Source organism: Daphnia carinata, chromosome 7 (genome assembly GCF_022539665.2).
Source record: "Daphnia carinata strain CSIRO-1 chromosome 7, CSIRO_AGI_Dcar_HiC_V3, whole genome shotgun sequence".
Taxonomy (NCBI): domain Eukaryota; kingdom Metazoa; phylum Arthropoda; class Branchiopoda; order Diplostraca; family Daphniidae; genus Daphnia; species Daphnia carinata.
Window position 1 is genome coordinate 5,147,097 of NC_081337.1, and position 14,355 is coordinate 5,161,451.

The 14,355-nt window shown below is 38.9% G+C and overlaps 4 protein-coding genes across 5 annotated transcripts in view; 2 read left to right on the plus strand and 2 right to left on the minus strand.

The window, feature by feature from the left end:
- LOC130699218 (solute carrier family 35 member F6-like) lies at positions 1-2,022 on the plus strand. Its single transcript, XM_057521519.2, has 6 exons — positions 1-331; positions 406-553; positions 622-778; positions 840-1,283; positions 1,348-1,502; positions 1,567-2,022. Exons 1-6 carry the CDS (start codon positions 255-257, stop codon positions 1,729-1,731), a joined length of 1,146 nt encoding a protein of 381 aa, XP_057377502.1. The 5' UTR covers positions 1-254; the 3' UTR covers positions 1,732-2,022.
- LOC130699206 (DNA-directed RNA polymerase, mitochondrial-like) overlaps positions 1,830-14,355 on the minus strand; it is a 20,494-nt gene continuing 7,968 nt past the window's right edge. The window contains exons 2-13 of the mRNA XM_057521499.2: positions 6,426-6,508; positions 5,360-6,359; positions 4,567-5,302; positions 4,129-4,501; positions 3,928-4,054; positions 3,621-3,852; positions 3,304-3,552; positions 3,078-3,237; positions 2,774-3,002; positions 2,545-2,716; positions 2,384-2,475; positions 1,830-2,327 (exon numbers count right to left, since the gene is read on the minus strand). Of these exons, the coding sequence (XP_057377482.1) occupies positions 2,195-2,327; positions 2,384-2,475; positions 2,545-2,716; positions 2,774-3,002; positions 3,078-3,237; positions 3,304-3,552; positions 3,621-3,852; positions 3,928-4,054; positions 4,129-4,501; positions 4,567-5,302; positions 5,360-6,359; positions 6,426-6,480 (3,558 nt within the window). The 5' untranslated portion in view covers positions 6,481-6,508 and the 3' untranslated portion in view covers positions 1,830-2,194. The remainder of the gene's footprint in view (positions 2,328-2,383; positions 2,476-2,544; positions 2,717-2,773; positions 3,003-3,077; positions 3,238-3,303; positions 3,553-3,620; positions 3,853-3,927; positions 4,055-4,128; positions 4,502-4,566; positions 5,303-5,359; positions 6,360-6,425; positions 6,509-14,355) is intronic.
- LOC130699235 (uncharacterized) lies at positions 6,731-13,420 on the minus strand. Its single transcript, XM_057521542.2, has 20 exons — positions 11,990-13,420; positions 11,842-11,918; positions 11,619-11,764; positions 11,390-11,555; positions 11,066-11,326; positions 10,783-11,004; positions 10,604-10,698; positions 10,477-10,532; positions 10,251-10,413; positions 9,354-9,514; positions 9,042-9,274; positions 8,820-8,962; positions 8,604-8,757; positions 8,427-8,538; positions 8,149-8,368; positions 7,762-8,087; positions 7,566-7,696; positions 7,280-7,505; positions 7,030-7,220; positions 6,731-6,970 (listed from the first exon to the last, which is right to left on the minus strand). Exons 1-20 carry the CDS (start codon positions 13,305-13,307, stop codon positions 6,773-6,775), a joined length of 4,599 nt encoding a protein of 1,532 aa, XP_057377525.1. The 5' UTR covers positions 13,308-13,420; the 3' UTR covers positions 6,731-6,772.
- LOC130699211 (fatty acid amide hydrolase 1-like) overlaps positions 13,736-14,355 on the plus strand; it is a 3,980-nt gene continuing 3,360 nt past the window's right edge. For both annotated transcript variants that reach the window (XR_009421376.1, XM_057521506.2), the window contains exons 1-2: positions 13,736-14,076; positions 14,142-14,330. Coding sequence is in view for 1 of the 2 variants with exons in the window: in XM_057521506.2 (XP_057377489.1) it covers positions 13,894-14,076; positions 14,142-14,330 (372 nt within the window). In the remaining variant the exon portion in view is untranslated. The remainder of the gene's footprint in view (positions 14,077-14,141; positions 14,331-14,355) is intronic.

Here is a 14,355-nt window from a genome sequence, read left to right on the forward strand (position 1 = left end):
GACTATACGTAGATGGCAATAGTGTTTGTAAATGGGCGTTTTGTTTGGCACATGACAGCATCGACTGAAAATAAATCTACATAGTGGTTTTCGAGGTTAGTGGTTACTGGAGTATCCGTGGTGAAGGACGTAAAGGAAGTGGAAAACAATACTTCAGTCGCATTGACACAGTGAGAAATTTGCTTACGGAAGCGTTATAATTCACCGGTGAGTGCGCATTGTTGAAGCATAAATATCCGTTTTGCAGAAAAAACATGGCATGGACAACGTACCAACTTTCGTTGGCTGTCTTAATGGTTGTCACTGGCTCCATCAACACCCTCTCAACAAAGTAAGATGAGACAATTCTGAGTCATTCTCCAGTTTTTATGCTAACACCATCCATCCTATCAAATGCCATTCTAGATGGGCTGATAAACTTGAGTCAGAAAACAGTGCTGGCGAGGTACAACCATTCAACCATCCCTTTTTGCAGGCATGCACTATGTTTATTGGAGAATCACTCTGTCTGTTAGTGTTTACCATATCACATTTTGCAAAAAAGAGGAAGCAGGTATTTTATGTCTATAGTTCTATTTTGGAATTTTTGATGATTAATTCTATTTCTATTTTTTCTTTAAGTCTCGGTCAAATGAACTGGCTGCTGTTGTGGACAATCCTGTCTGCAGTTTCAATCCTCTTATTTTCTTTCCTCCTGCTATGCTTGATATGCTTGCAACATCTACCATGTATGTTGGTCTCAATTTGACATATGCATCATCATTCCAAATGCTGAGAGGTATTGAAATTTGGTTCTCGTAATGTAAATAAATCCTTCAAGAATTATTTTATTAATTTAGGAGCTGTGATTATTTTCACGGGACTGCTTTCCACAGCTTTCTTAGGTCGTCTTTTGAAGGGACGCGAATGGCTTGGTATGCTAACTGTCATCATGGGACTGAGTGTGGTGGGCGCGTCCGACTTTATCTTTGGATCCGGTGGTAGTAACAACTCTCTTAACAGCATCATCACAGGGGATTTGCTGATCGTCATGGCGCAGATTGTTACTGCCAGCCAAATGGTCTGGGAAGAGAAATTTGTTACCAAACACAATGTACCAGCCTTGCAAGCCGTCGGATGGGAGGGTATTTTCGGTTTCGTCACTTTGAGCCTCTTGCTGATACCAATGTACTTCCTCCGTGTCGGACCTCCGTTTAGTTCTAATCCTCGAATGGTACTTGAAGATGCTTTGGATGGATTTACTCAGATGAGAAATAATCCCATGATTATTCTCGCCATGTCAGGTATTAAGGATATTGTTCAGCCAACGGATTTTTCTAACATTGATTTTTGTTTGTATGCAATCAGGCACTGTTATAAGCATCGCATTTTTTAACTTCGCTGGTGTCAGCGTCACGAAGGAGTTATCAGCAACCACTCGTATGGTCTTGGATTCGGTACGGACACTTGTCATCTGGAGTGTGAGTTTACTGCTACAATGGCAACAGTTTTATTGGCCACAGGTATGAGAATTCATTTAGGTAATGCGATAAGAAAAATCTCATTTCTGTGCTTTGGTTTTGCTAGATTATCGGTTTCGCTTTACTGGTAACGGGTATGGGCGTGTACAACAACATTATCAACGCCTCGGTGTGCAAGTGCCGCCGCGAGTCAGATTCGGAGCCACTTTTAGGGGTAAATGAAGATCAATCCATCAACGATGAAGAAGGAAGACCAAGTGTTATCCACTAGCCTCACCACATTTCTTCACCATATGATGTTTTTCTTATCATTTTCTCAATTGATAGCGTTCTACCTTCTCAATATTTTTTTATGACGGAAAACTAGCAATCGTTTCGTTAATTAGTGCAGTCTCGGTCAGCAAAATTTATTCCGTATTTTAAAAATGATTTCAAGCAATGTTAGCTTGTGTTTCTGTTGACTCATTGATGTCTTGAAACGATCAGATTCTCTTTCGTCAGTCTTTCATTGAAAGGGTGGGTCTTCCTTGATGAAAATCAACAATAGATTAACTTGTATAGACGGTCCATTATCTTATTAACATTCTACTGTGTAAAATGAAATATTTACCAATTAGCACGTAGGGTTTATTGTAGGAAAGACTAGAGATTACTAACTATGCACATCGTACAACCTTTCCAACTCATGAAAGGCACATACCAACTCATGTTGCGATGTTTAAGTTCTCTCTATTTTATGAGAAAAAGTAAACTGATTCCAAAACGAGTCGCAAATCAAACACACCGCGTCGAGGCACTTCACTCAAGATTTGATTTAGTCTGTGTCGGGCAAGACCTTTAGGCGATTCTTCTTCAGCGATATCGTTACTATAATAGTATGAATTTTGGTTAATTAACAAAGGTTTAATAAAAACAAACAATACCTTGCTCTACTGGCAAACTGTGAGACCATAAATTTTGATAAATCTTCCAAGATGGGTTGAGAGTGAAGTGAGACGAACTGTTGTCGACAAATCTGAAAGACAAATGGGCGAAACATTAAAACTGATATTTGATGCAAAGAAATATTTAATTAAGTAATTACCTTGTTCATTTCGTTCACCGTACAAGGGTGGGTCCAGAAGCAATCGTGAATGGAAGCAAAAGTGATACCTTTCCTTTGACAGTGTAAAGCTGTCAGCATCATGTGGCTCGAATCCAACGAGTGAATAAAGTTCGGAGGAAAAGCGTTACGTTGTTTCATCACATTAGGCCGGCTATTGGGAAAATGTTTTAGATACCAAATTCTTAAAAATTCTAACAACCAGAATTACCTAGTTTCATCATAAGGATTTTTGTTGTAAGGTTGCACGACGGGCAATCCAACTGGTGTAATCCATTCAACGTTTTCTCCAGCGACGGTTGAAATTAATTTTGCACTTTCCGTGAACCAATCTTGAATTTCTTTTGCGGACGTGAACATCTCCTGCAGACTCTGAAAAGTTTTATCAGCCAAATAAGAAGCTCCAACATTGACCTGTTCTGGTGATAATCCTGGAAGTTCTGCTTAGCAAAATCATTAAAAAAATTTCAAGATTACTAGATATTTCCAAAGTTACTAAACAATACAAATCTAACCTTTCAATTGTTTAGCTATCTGTAATCGGGCACCGTAACGTGTAACACCATACACCGTCGTCATAACGGTTTGTTTTATGACCTTCCTACTGATTTGGCCGGCAAGAAGCTGAGCAATTTCGACATTATTGGTAGCATCTTTCGCACGCTCTCGCTCTACCTACATTGAAGAAAATTAAAAAGAGATTTAGTCTTCTAACAATCAGAAGGGATGTGGATTCAGTACCAAAGTGGCTACGTTGCTATAAACATCCTGCGGTCTTTCAGCAGGGGCTAAGTTGACACTTTCGGCCCCAACTTGATCTCGCCCTAAGGCCGCATAGTGTTGTAGTCCATTACACGAACCATCCTGATGAATGGGTAAATGGCAAACATACGCAGCTGGTCCTTCTGTGCATCGTAGTGCAGCAGCCACTTCCATGCAAGCTGCTAAGGTTTGCCATGGCTCGTCGGACTGAACCCACCATTTTCTTCCCTGAACAAGTATTTATCGTTATCAAACACATAAGATAATAAGGACGCGTGATTTTATATTTCCATTACCGTCAAAGGATTGTCAGCTGAATCGAGAATTTCTGGCAATATTTCTTCGGCATAGCGAAGACGTTCACTGACCGGCTCCCTTTTCTTTGTCCCAGTCAAATTTATCACGTGCAACTTTAACCAGTTAAAGCCCTCAGCCCCCAAAGGTTTGCCATGAGCAAAGTAGAGCAGCGAGCGCGCCATGTCATGAGAGAGATGCGTCAGATGAGGAGAACATGGGTACACGCGACCTCTGAAATGTATTATTAATAAAATAGCTTTAGCTCTTTGAATCAATCTAAAATTATGAACTGGTAGTTGATACAACCTGAAATCCATGTTATGAGGTAGCCAAAAAATCTTATCACGGAAGTGATTGGCAAGCGACAACCGATACAAAGTATCACACCACAAACTGTACATTTCCGCTTTTCTACGTTTGTAAGCATTTCGCTCTGCGAATGACAATATCAACAGTTTAGTGAAATGCTTGGTGGATGACACAATTTTCATCGCGATCCAGACTAACCTTTGAACGCTTTAGCTTTGAGAGACCCATTCTCAGTAACGGGCGTTGGTGGAGGTAGGGCGGACGGTGGCTGTGGTATGTCAAGTTCTTTGCTACCATTTGAATTGAAAATCTTGATAGCCAAATCGAGAATGGCACCGTTTATTTGCCATGGAATGGTCCCGAGGGCGTTAAGAGCATCCAGAGCTGGATACAATTGCTGAGCAGGGGTGTTCTCCAATCTAAGTCTCTGCTGCGAGGCATATGGTGGTAAACGCACTAATGAAACATCGGTCACCAAATAGCCTCCTTGTCGATGCGTATGCCAAGGCAAAGGTGGTGAAACCATAGGCAACAGCGATGCGTCAAAGCTTAACTTTTTCTTGCGTATCTCCTATAAAAGAAAACAAAGATTGATCACTTTGAGGTTGAAATGGTACGAAATAAAGTGATGATTACATCATAGAATTTAACAAGTTGCGGATGCGGTTTGATTTCTCTAATGGCTCTCACGCCTTTGGTGCGGAAGACAATGTAGAATGCGGGTGACAACTTGGCCCCTTCGCTTGTGTGGTCGGCAATTTTCAAATTACTGAGGATGATGTTGTAGAGAAATTGACCAACAGCCTGAACAACAGAATGCGGCCAAGAGATTTCATCGGCATCCAAATCTGAACCTTCAGTTTGAAATTGTACCAGAAGTTGTTGCCACATTTGTCTAGGATTGAACAGCTTTCCATTTCTTGTTGGATGCAGATACCATTGACAATATCTGTCATAAATGTTTCGGAATTTCTCCAATTGGCCGTTTTCTTTCTTGCGTTGAATCCGAGCTTCTCTCATTACTCTGAAACCCAAATTGCGGCAGAAAATGTGCATGCTGGGACTGAAGAGGTCTGAGGTACCAGACAGCATTTGCACTTCTTGTGTTAGCAATCGAACGTAATCATTAGTCGACAAAATGGCCAAGAAAGGATAAATGTGTAACGTTTTTCGACGCGTAGATTCAAACTGAGCTTTGCACATGGACAAGTCGCGAACAATCGCTTCGCGTATCACTTCAAGCCATTCGAGTTCCAGTTTTTCCATGTCACTTATAGCCTGATTATCCACCGAGCTGGAATTTGTGATCGATTTGATAAACACGACACCACTCATTTCCGATTTGAGCTGTTCGGCAGCTAACTGTGTTAAACTGTGGAAAAAAAAACTAATTAGAATGAGAAAAACCAATGTATGCATATACTAGTACTTTTCTTCGTTCAGCAGTCCTTCTATATTGGAAGTAATCTCTGATTCAACAGTCATGTCATTTAAAGCAGTCAACAAAGGTGTAGTATACGTTAACGGAACATAAGGAAATTCTGGTTGAAAATTGGGCATTGCCAATCTTATTCCTTTCGTCGCCAATTCCCTATGATTACCCGTAAACTTGCAGTTTTTGAAAATATCTTCCACATTTAGACCACAAACATCCATTTTATCCAGAAGGTTTTCTGCAAGAGCGTCCAAGCCGATCTCTTTTTCGGACCTTCGACCCAAGCAAACGAAGCAAGCAGAAAACGATTCTAAGCTGAAGGGGATTTCACCTTCTTCCATCATTATAACAATTTCCTTAATCAATTTCCAGCTGCATCTTGATGAAGCTTCTCTTAACACAGCATCATAAACTTCACTGCTCTTAAAATGTTTTTCTTCTGAATGGTAATTACGTAACAACATCATAGCCTTGTAAACCATGTTCTGTTGCATACACATGGTCAGGTAACTTTTGAGACTATACCGGTAACTAATTTCTTTTTTCTTTTCCAATTCCACAGCTGCAGCTTGTGATTCTTCATTAGAATTTTCATTATACATTTTCTTTTCAGTGGTTTTGGCTTTGCGTTTTGACGTTTTGATTTCACTGTCAATTTTTGACACATTTTGCCGTTGCTTTTTCATTTTTTCTTTTGATGTTTCAACAATTGTGGGGACACCTTCTAGTACAGTCTCTGTTTCTTCACTTGCTTCACTAGGGAAATTTGGCAAATAGACACCATGAATTTCTTCTGTTTCCTCTTCATGTAATTCCCCTTCTTCTTCACATATTTTTCCTGTGATGTTGTTTTGGTCTCGACTCTTAATGGATGTAGCACGATAATTGGGATTCGACGACGAGAAATTCTTATAGCCAGAACCATTTCCGTTAACGTGTATGGTTTTGAAACCATTGGCTGGTATTACGGCAACAGGACTAGGCAGCTTGAAGACTAAGATTGATAAATAATACTACGGCTATTTGACATTTGAAAATATATACTTCAAACTGATTTTACCTTTGAGCCGTTGCAGAATGGCTAGCGTAGCCAAACACTTTCGGCACGATATCATGATTCATGACCAAATATACAACAATTTTCTATCAATCTCAATAGCACGTGTTGACATCATTGAAGCAGACGAAAAACTAAGGGGCTGGAAAATAGAGTGACTACAACCAATGCCGATTACTCTGTCAGCCACGTGACAATCGCATAGACCAATGATGGAGCTATTTTTATTAAATCTTTTTTTGTTTTCTCGATTCACAGATCACAACTTCAACGTAATACAATACCAATAGTAGTAAAAAAAAACTTCAACGTAACCTTTTGTATATTATATTTTAAGCATTTGCAGCCCGCTAAATAAAAGATTGATCAGAAACCGGGGATTTAATTGTTGTAGTTATTTTCTGGCTATCATTAGCTAGCCACTCGAATTCAGAGCGTAATTTCGCAAACGAAGGACACGGATAGAGCCGAACCTCTGAGACGCGACGTTGAGCTAATGCAAGGACGGTATGCAGTAAAAACGATGCATTTCTGCTAATGAATTTTGCCTGGAAAAGTCAGAAAGGTTTAGTAAATAGTATGATTTAATGGTTTGTGTGCTGAGTACCTCCCCCTTGTACTTTCCAGAGCGAAAAGAATTTTCTACATGTTTTAACTGGGCTTGGAAAATATCGAGCAAGACCTCGTCTACAAAGATGTTACTGTCTGCTGAAGGCATTTTCAGCGCGTCATCCAGGAAGGTCATATACGCTTTTGAAAAATTGATTGTGTTGCTCGTCAGAGCCACCCAGCATTCATCTAAAGAAAATGTGTTAGTAAACAGATACGTTTGTATCGCAATTTAAAGTCTGCCAAACCGTAAACCCAAGAATGTATAGAAGCAATTCCTACTTCATTCATGTCATCAGCGAACCGAGCGATTCCATTCTTATTGACAAGATTCACCGGACGCCATTTATCTTCTAAAGCACGTAATTTAATAGATTCCATTAGCTTCTCACGAGCATCACGCAAGCATCGTTCCACTTGACCACGAAGCTCATTTTCCAAGTAGAAAGTCAAGTCCAATCCAATTTCAGTCAGCTAAAACACAATCCCGTGCGTGGAAAATAAGGTACAATTAATCGTTTTTGTTACAAATACCTCTTCAGAGTGGCTTCTGACAAGTGCGACACATTCAGCAACCGTTGTCAGTGTCGAACCTGAGGTGAAAACATGTTTCCTGAAATTATTTCCGAATTTTCCAACTTCATTTCGCGACCAAACCACGAACGCTAGGAAATTCAATCGTTTGTCAACAACGTTATAGAAAAAAAATAATAAATTCTTTTTAATTTACCAGATGCACAAACTTTGTTTTTAGGAAATACGCGTGATATTTCACGACCAGTATCCGCAACGAATGGAAAGAAAAGGCTAGTTATCCTCTTGATGTAGAGAGTGGTAGCCCCTTCGGTCTTCAGTTGACGAAGATTGTGTTTTAGTAGGGCGGAGCGGTGTTTGAGGAAGAGATCGCAGGCTTGGGATGCCTGGCCTAATCTGGAGAGTAGAAGCACAGCACGCGAGGCAGCTCTTGGTCCACCCTGCAAAGATTTGTCTGGGGAGACGCGCAGCTCGTTCATTAAAACTTCACTTAGCTGGCGAATTCGGCTATCGATTTTCAATCTAAATTGGCAAAAATTCGAATATGGGAAACTGAAAATAGCTGGTATACTATAACGCATACTTTAGATCACGATGGAGGTTGACCAAGCTAGGTGACGCGCCATCCCAAAAATCTCGTGTTTTTTCCGCTAATGAAACAGCTTCTTCAAAGTCTCGCTGTGCTACATAGACGTCCATATCATCGGCAACTTCCGCCACCCAATCAGGGATAGATTCAGCAACTTCTTGACTGTTTTCCGTTCCATTTGGAAAACCGGTAAGGCTCTCGTCTTCTGCAAACGCTGTAATGTCATTGTGTAAAGAAAGTATCTTCATCGTAACGTAACTATTAAGGTTTACGGTTAAATGCCTCGTCATAGCTATTATCTTTCGTTTCTGCCGACGGTGTTGGACTGATTTCTTTTTTTATCTTCAAGTGTTTGGCTAAATCAAAAGCTTCGAGCCATTCTTTCTGTAGGAGAAAACATAAATAAAACATGCATTCACGTTACAGAAAAATAATAAGCAAGACTATACTTTGTCATTTGAGTTTGCGCACTGAAGGACTCGTGTATCTGGAAACATCATTAACTTGAATGCGTATTTGACGGGGCCTAGATCCCGAATGTTGATAACTGCTAGGCCTTCGAGCTCGTACAATGCCTGATACTGATATCTCATGTTGCCTCTCCTTTGTTCATAAACATAAATATGATAACACTAAATTCAAAAATTTTTAATTAATACACTAACTTGTTAGGAAGCCATGAAGCAATCATGAAACTATCGTTGAGTAAAAAACCGCGCACTCTCCCGATAGCACAGTTGTCAGAAGGGTCCAATTCCACCATATCTCCCTCATGTATCAAAGTCCTAGTCAGTGATTCTACAACATTCTACAAAGAAGAATGAAAAAAAAAGAAAGAAATAATCATAATTGCTGAACGAAGATTATGCACAACACGTGAAACTTACAGCACAACCTTCAACCTTTTCCAACAAAGCAGTAAGGCGTTTTCTGCCTTCCTGATTGTTTACATTCAAATTAACTGCAACTTCAGTATTGAATTTTGCTCTTGTTTCTGGTTTCTCAACACCCCTAAGTCCAGGGGCTTTGTCACCAAGTAAAGAATTTTCCAATAGTGTAACTAATAGGGAACGTTGCTCTGTCAATAAATGTGATAGTTGGTACATTTCACTTTCCAGATCTATGTAACAGCAGTAGGAATTATCAACATAAATCTAATTTGAGTTTAATACTCTACTGGACTGACTGGATGGACTTACACGAAATCTCCTTTGCAGTTTCAATGAACTGCATGTAATTTTGGTATACATTCTTTTTTAGATACTGATTTGTCTCCTCTGAAAGAGCTTGTATTTTTTGTCTGTGTTGTTGTAGATCGTGACCGCCCACCGTACTCTGAGTAAGTTCTTTAACGTCTACAAGAAAAACGATTAAGTACACATAAATGCTGAACGTTAATATCCAGACAATTTATCATTAAAGTCACATGCAAATTTTAAATATTACTCACATATTTCTGCTGAAAACCCTGGAGCTCCCAATTTTCTGGACAACAGATCTGACATTTTGTTTTGACTTTTGACAGTTTCCTTTAAAAAAATGTGTTAGAGCAGCTGTACATTTGGAACTATAGCACACTCTCTCGCAAATTCTTAACCGAGTAAGCCACGTGCGTTTCTATCTCTCTCGTTTTCCAAGCTTTTGGCAATCGTTTCTTCATCATGTATCTGATGTATTATTTGAACGAAAATGGCGATAGAGTGTACACTCTAAAGGTACAGATGCATATCTATCCACCGAAAAATTGATTCTAATTTTATATTTTTTTTCTTAGCGTGTGGATCCACAGGGCAAACCGACAATTTCTGCTCATCCAGGTACGTTTTAATGCAATGAAAATCGTTAGAACTGCTTCATTAAATTTGGATTTTCCTTGCAGCTCGTTTCTCACCAGAGGATAAATATTCCCAGCAAAGAATTATCATAAAGAAGAGGTTTGGCTTGCTCCCAATTCAGAAAGCCTCACCGATTTACTAAAACCTTAAGCACTCAACATGTTTTTCAAAAGAAATAAAACCTTTTTTTATTCGATATATGTCATGTTCAAAAATCTAATAATCTTCATTTAAATTGCATTCTGGAGCTCATTGTTTCCAGCCAAAACCAATATGTTCACGAATTCCATATTGCTGTCGACAAACTGAAGATTGGCTTCATGATGCTGTGGACTCTCCTGATTTGTAATTGACTGATCCAATTTAGCTTGCTTATGGATTCTCTTGTGTGACATAACTAAAATTTTGTTCCTAAACATTTTCCCTAAATTTGAATGTCCATTAATTGTAATCTCATAATTTTTAGACTGAAATTTTACTACATTACCACAAATGGGGCAAGGCACAGGCTCCTCTGTGCTCTTGTGTGTGTAAGCATGTGCCCTGGTTATTTAAAAGAGTCAAAGAATTGAGAACATTAGAAGGCCTTAGTGCATGTATGCATCACGATTTACCTCAAGTGTTGAGGCTGTCTGAAAGCTTTGCCACACTGACCACACTTAAAGGGTCTTTCTTCAGAATGCATCCGTAGATGTTGTCGAAAATTATACTAGTAAATAATTTTAAATAGAGTTAAACAGATTTAAAAAATTGAAATTACGTTAACTTTGATTTGAATTGTTAATGCCATTACTTTTGATGTGAAGCTTTTCGAGCAAGTAGGACATTCAAACGGGCGTTCGCCCGTATGAGTTCTTTCGTGTACCGTTCTTGCTGCCGACGTAGTAAATCGCGAATTGCAATGTTGGCAGGGAAAATTGGGTTTCGGAACCAATTCTTCCGTATGCGAAGCCTGATGTCGCTGCATGGCCGTCTTTTTAAAAAAAGATTTATCACACTGAGGACACTGATGTACCTATTGTTCAAAAGTAATCATTATACAAACATTAGTTCGGCATGCAAGATTGGTTTCTAACTGTGCCGGGGTGTTGAGTTTTTTTATGATCCTTCAGTTCCTTTATATTAGGGAACTGTTGTTGGCAAATTGTGCAGGGTAACGTAGTTGGTTCGCCAGTGTGAGTTGCCCGATGCGCATTGAAATGTCTGATGCGATGGAACGTCATCGGGCAAAAATCACAAGGGAAAACGGCTTCCGGTTTGCGAACACGTGAATTAAAGTTTTGGCCTTTATCTAATAGTTGTTGGTGCGTTCGCATATGCAATCGCAAATTGGTTGACTAGATCGAACAACCCAATAGAATGAATATCAATTTAAGAGAAAATGTTTTTATCAAGCGTACCTGTGCGAACGATTTATCACAAATGCCACACTTGTGCGGCTTTTCGCCAGTATGTACAAACGAATGCTTCCTCAGATTGCCATTCGTATGGAATCTTTTCCCACAACCAGGTGCTGAACAAAGATAAGGCCTTGTGTCGCTATGAATTCTCATATGAATTTCAAGTCTAGTGGGAAAGTTTTGATTAACTAGAATGGATGTGGGAGACAACACAAGTATGAATTCAAACCTTGACTTTTTCGTGAAAGATTTGCCGCAAATGCTGCACTCGATCATATCTAATTGGTTGTTATGTTGATAGTGGACGTGCGATTTTAACAGATTGGCTGACGCGAAAGAACGCCCGCAATGTTCGCATAAATAGTTTTTCTCTCCCTACGTTTACAGTAGGGACATTATTTTTCGTTAAATCAAGAGGCATAAAATGTAGATAATCTCATGACTGCTTGTACCTGATGATTGGCGAAGTGAACGCGAATCCATGAGGCGGAAATAACTTTTCCGCATATTTCACAGATTACCATATTTTCTGTTGAAAAGGTGTAAGCCACTTAAAAATTAACTAAACAAATAGACAACAAAACGAACTCAAAAACATACGGGCCGATTTCTTTGGTGTTTGCGTAGGTTCCTTTTCATCAACTTCATTTTTGGCGGATGAAACTTTTAAAATATTATGTGCAACTTTTTTGGCACGAGAATGATCTTTTCTTAGTCGACTGAGCGTGCTAAGCAGCATACGCTTACGGCGTGATTCGTTCTCCACTTCTAGCTGTGCGGAGCCTTCGTCCTCCTGTTGGGATTCTATTTGTTGGCTTTGCTGGTTCTGATCCACCAATGGATAATCAATTGCTTTTATGAACGGGTCCATCGGAATAGGTTCTCCGTCCAATATAATGTGTGCCTTGCCGTTAACACGACACATTGTTTTGACAGGTAATCGGCTTCTAAAGAAACTCTTTCGTTTGCGAAGAACTTGTTGGATGTGTCTTTTCCCGGCTGGTGGATACACTATATTTGATTTCTTTACTGTTGTTAACTCGCAATCTGAATCGCTTTCAGACTCGTCATCGTCAATGTGGAGAAAGATTCGGATGGGTGGTAACGACCGTACTATCGATCGGTAATAGCCGAAAAGTTGTGGATCAAAATAAATGCCCACACGGTTTGCTATCCTTGGATAGTCAATCAAGTTTCCAGCAATAGTTTCCGCCTCCGTCAAGAGATTAAATTTCGTCGCAGATTTTTCTAGCATTGAAGCAGTTCGTGCCATATCAGGATTTAACATATCTAGTTGATTTAATAATGGATCCTGAAGAGTTATTTCATTTTTTGGTAGTTGCAAAGGTCTTGTTGGATAAACTGGAATCTTTTTAAAATGCTTTCCATAGTCAGATTTTTTTTTCTTTAAGTTTTCCAGATTGGTTTTCTTAGCTTGATTTGAAGCAAAATCAACATTCATTTGCTTTGATGTAGGTTGACCTAAGTCTTCATTACTCAGCACATGGGATGCAGAAAGTTTGTTTTTTGGTAAAATCTTGGTGAAGTCACCAACATGCAAATGATTTAATAGATCTCTGAACACTTGTTCACCTTGGCAATTCACATATGCCTGCCCGGTATATACATACTGCAGCAAATTTAAGATATCTTGATATTGATAGCCATCAAACACTAAGACTATTTCATCATCTTCTGTCCTTTCTTTTAAAAGTTGGGCTAAAACAGGGCTAGCGGCCGCTAAAACTGCACTACTGGCTCGTAGAAACCGGGGATGATTATTGCCATCCAATGAGGTAGATTTAAACACGCCGATTCGTACATCGGTGTACGTTTCTTCCTCTAAGGATGCCTGTAAAGTTCGCGATAAACAAAGATGATGTCCTTTCCCATGAATTCTGATTTGGGATACCGCCATCCCCACTGTTCGAAAATTTCAAGGCTAAATGATTTTCAAAACTCAAAATCTTGAATTGTTTACAAAAACGACTCGTATGCGAAAGTAACAAAGTAATGGCCGCCGCCTGGTGGCAGGGGATAGGCTAATATGGGAGTACTGTACATTCAATATTATACGTCTATGTTTATAATAATTCATAAGAAATGAAATCCATAACTGACTAAAGAATGTAAATTTTTAAATTTATTTTCGGCGTAGAACATTATGATGCTAATTAATAATTTACCAAAAAAATAGTTTCCATTTCATTTGGCATTCCAGCATTTGTGTGCAGCAAAAAACAAGTTAAAAATAAAGCCATATGCTTAGCGTTGCAGACGGCAGGAACTATGATAGCGGAATTTGGACATTTTAAAACAGATAAAAAATCCAGTTTTTATCTGAAAAATAGATTATTGAAACATAGTTTATGAACATATTTTATGAAGCTTCGTCTTCATGAACGAGTTGGCTGAAAAGTGTGGTGAATTTAACTGATATCGTGGGATTCGCACTAACTTTTCGAATTTAAGAAATTATTTTTTAATACCCTCAGTGGAGGAAAATGTTGTTGGAATACATGTTAAATGTTGTATATAATGGCATTAAATATGTCATTTATAACAACCCGTGCGTGAGGATTATCCGCTGGTGTTTTCACCCAATGACAGTATCTGTTTTTGCAATTTCTACAGGATTTGTTGTCATCTACATCCCATTCCGAGCCTTAAATAACAGAAGACATAAAGTATTTAACATTTTAGCTATGTCAAATTTTAAATGTTTTCTCAACCACGTTCTTTTAACAAATAGAGACTATTGAGAAAAAAGATCAAGGAAAAATTAAATCAAGTTTGTAAAAACAAGAAGAAATTAGAACAAGATCTTATTTCAGCCAACCAAAATAATCTCTGTGTACAACTTTATGTCTCTGAACTTCTGCAAAAACTGCAAGATGGAAGTTTCACTTGCTTGGAAGTTCTCAGGGCTTACCAAGCCAAAGTGAGTTTTAAACAAATGTTCAATT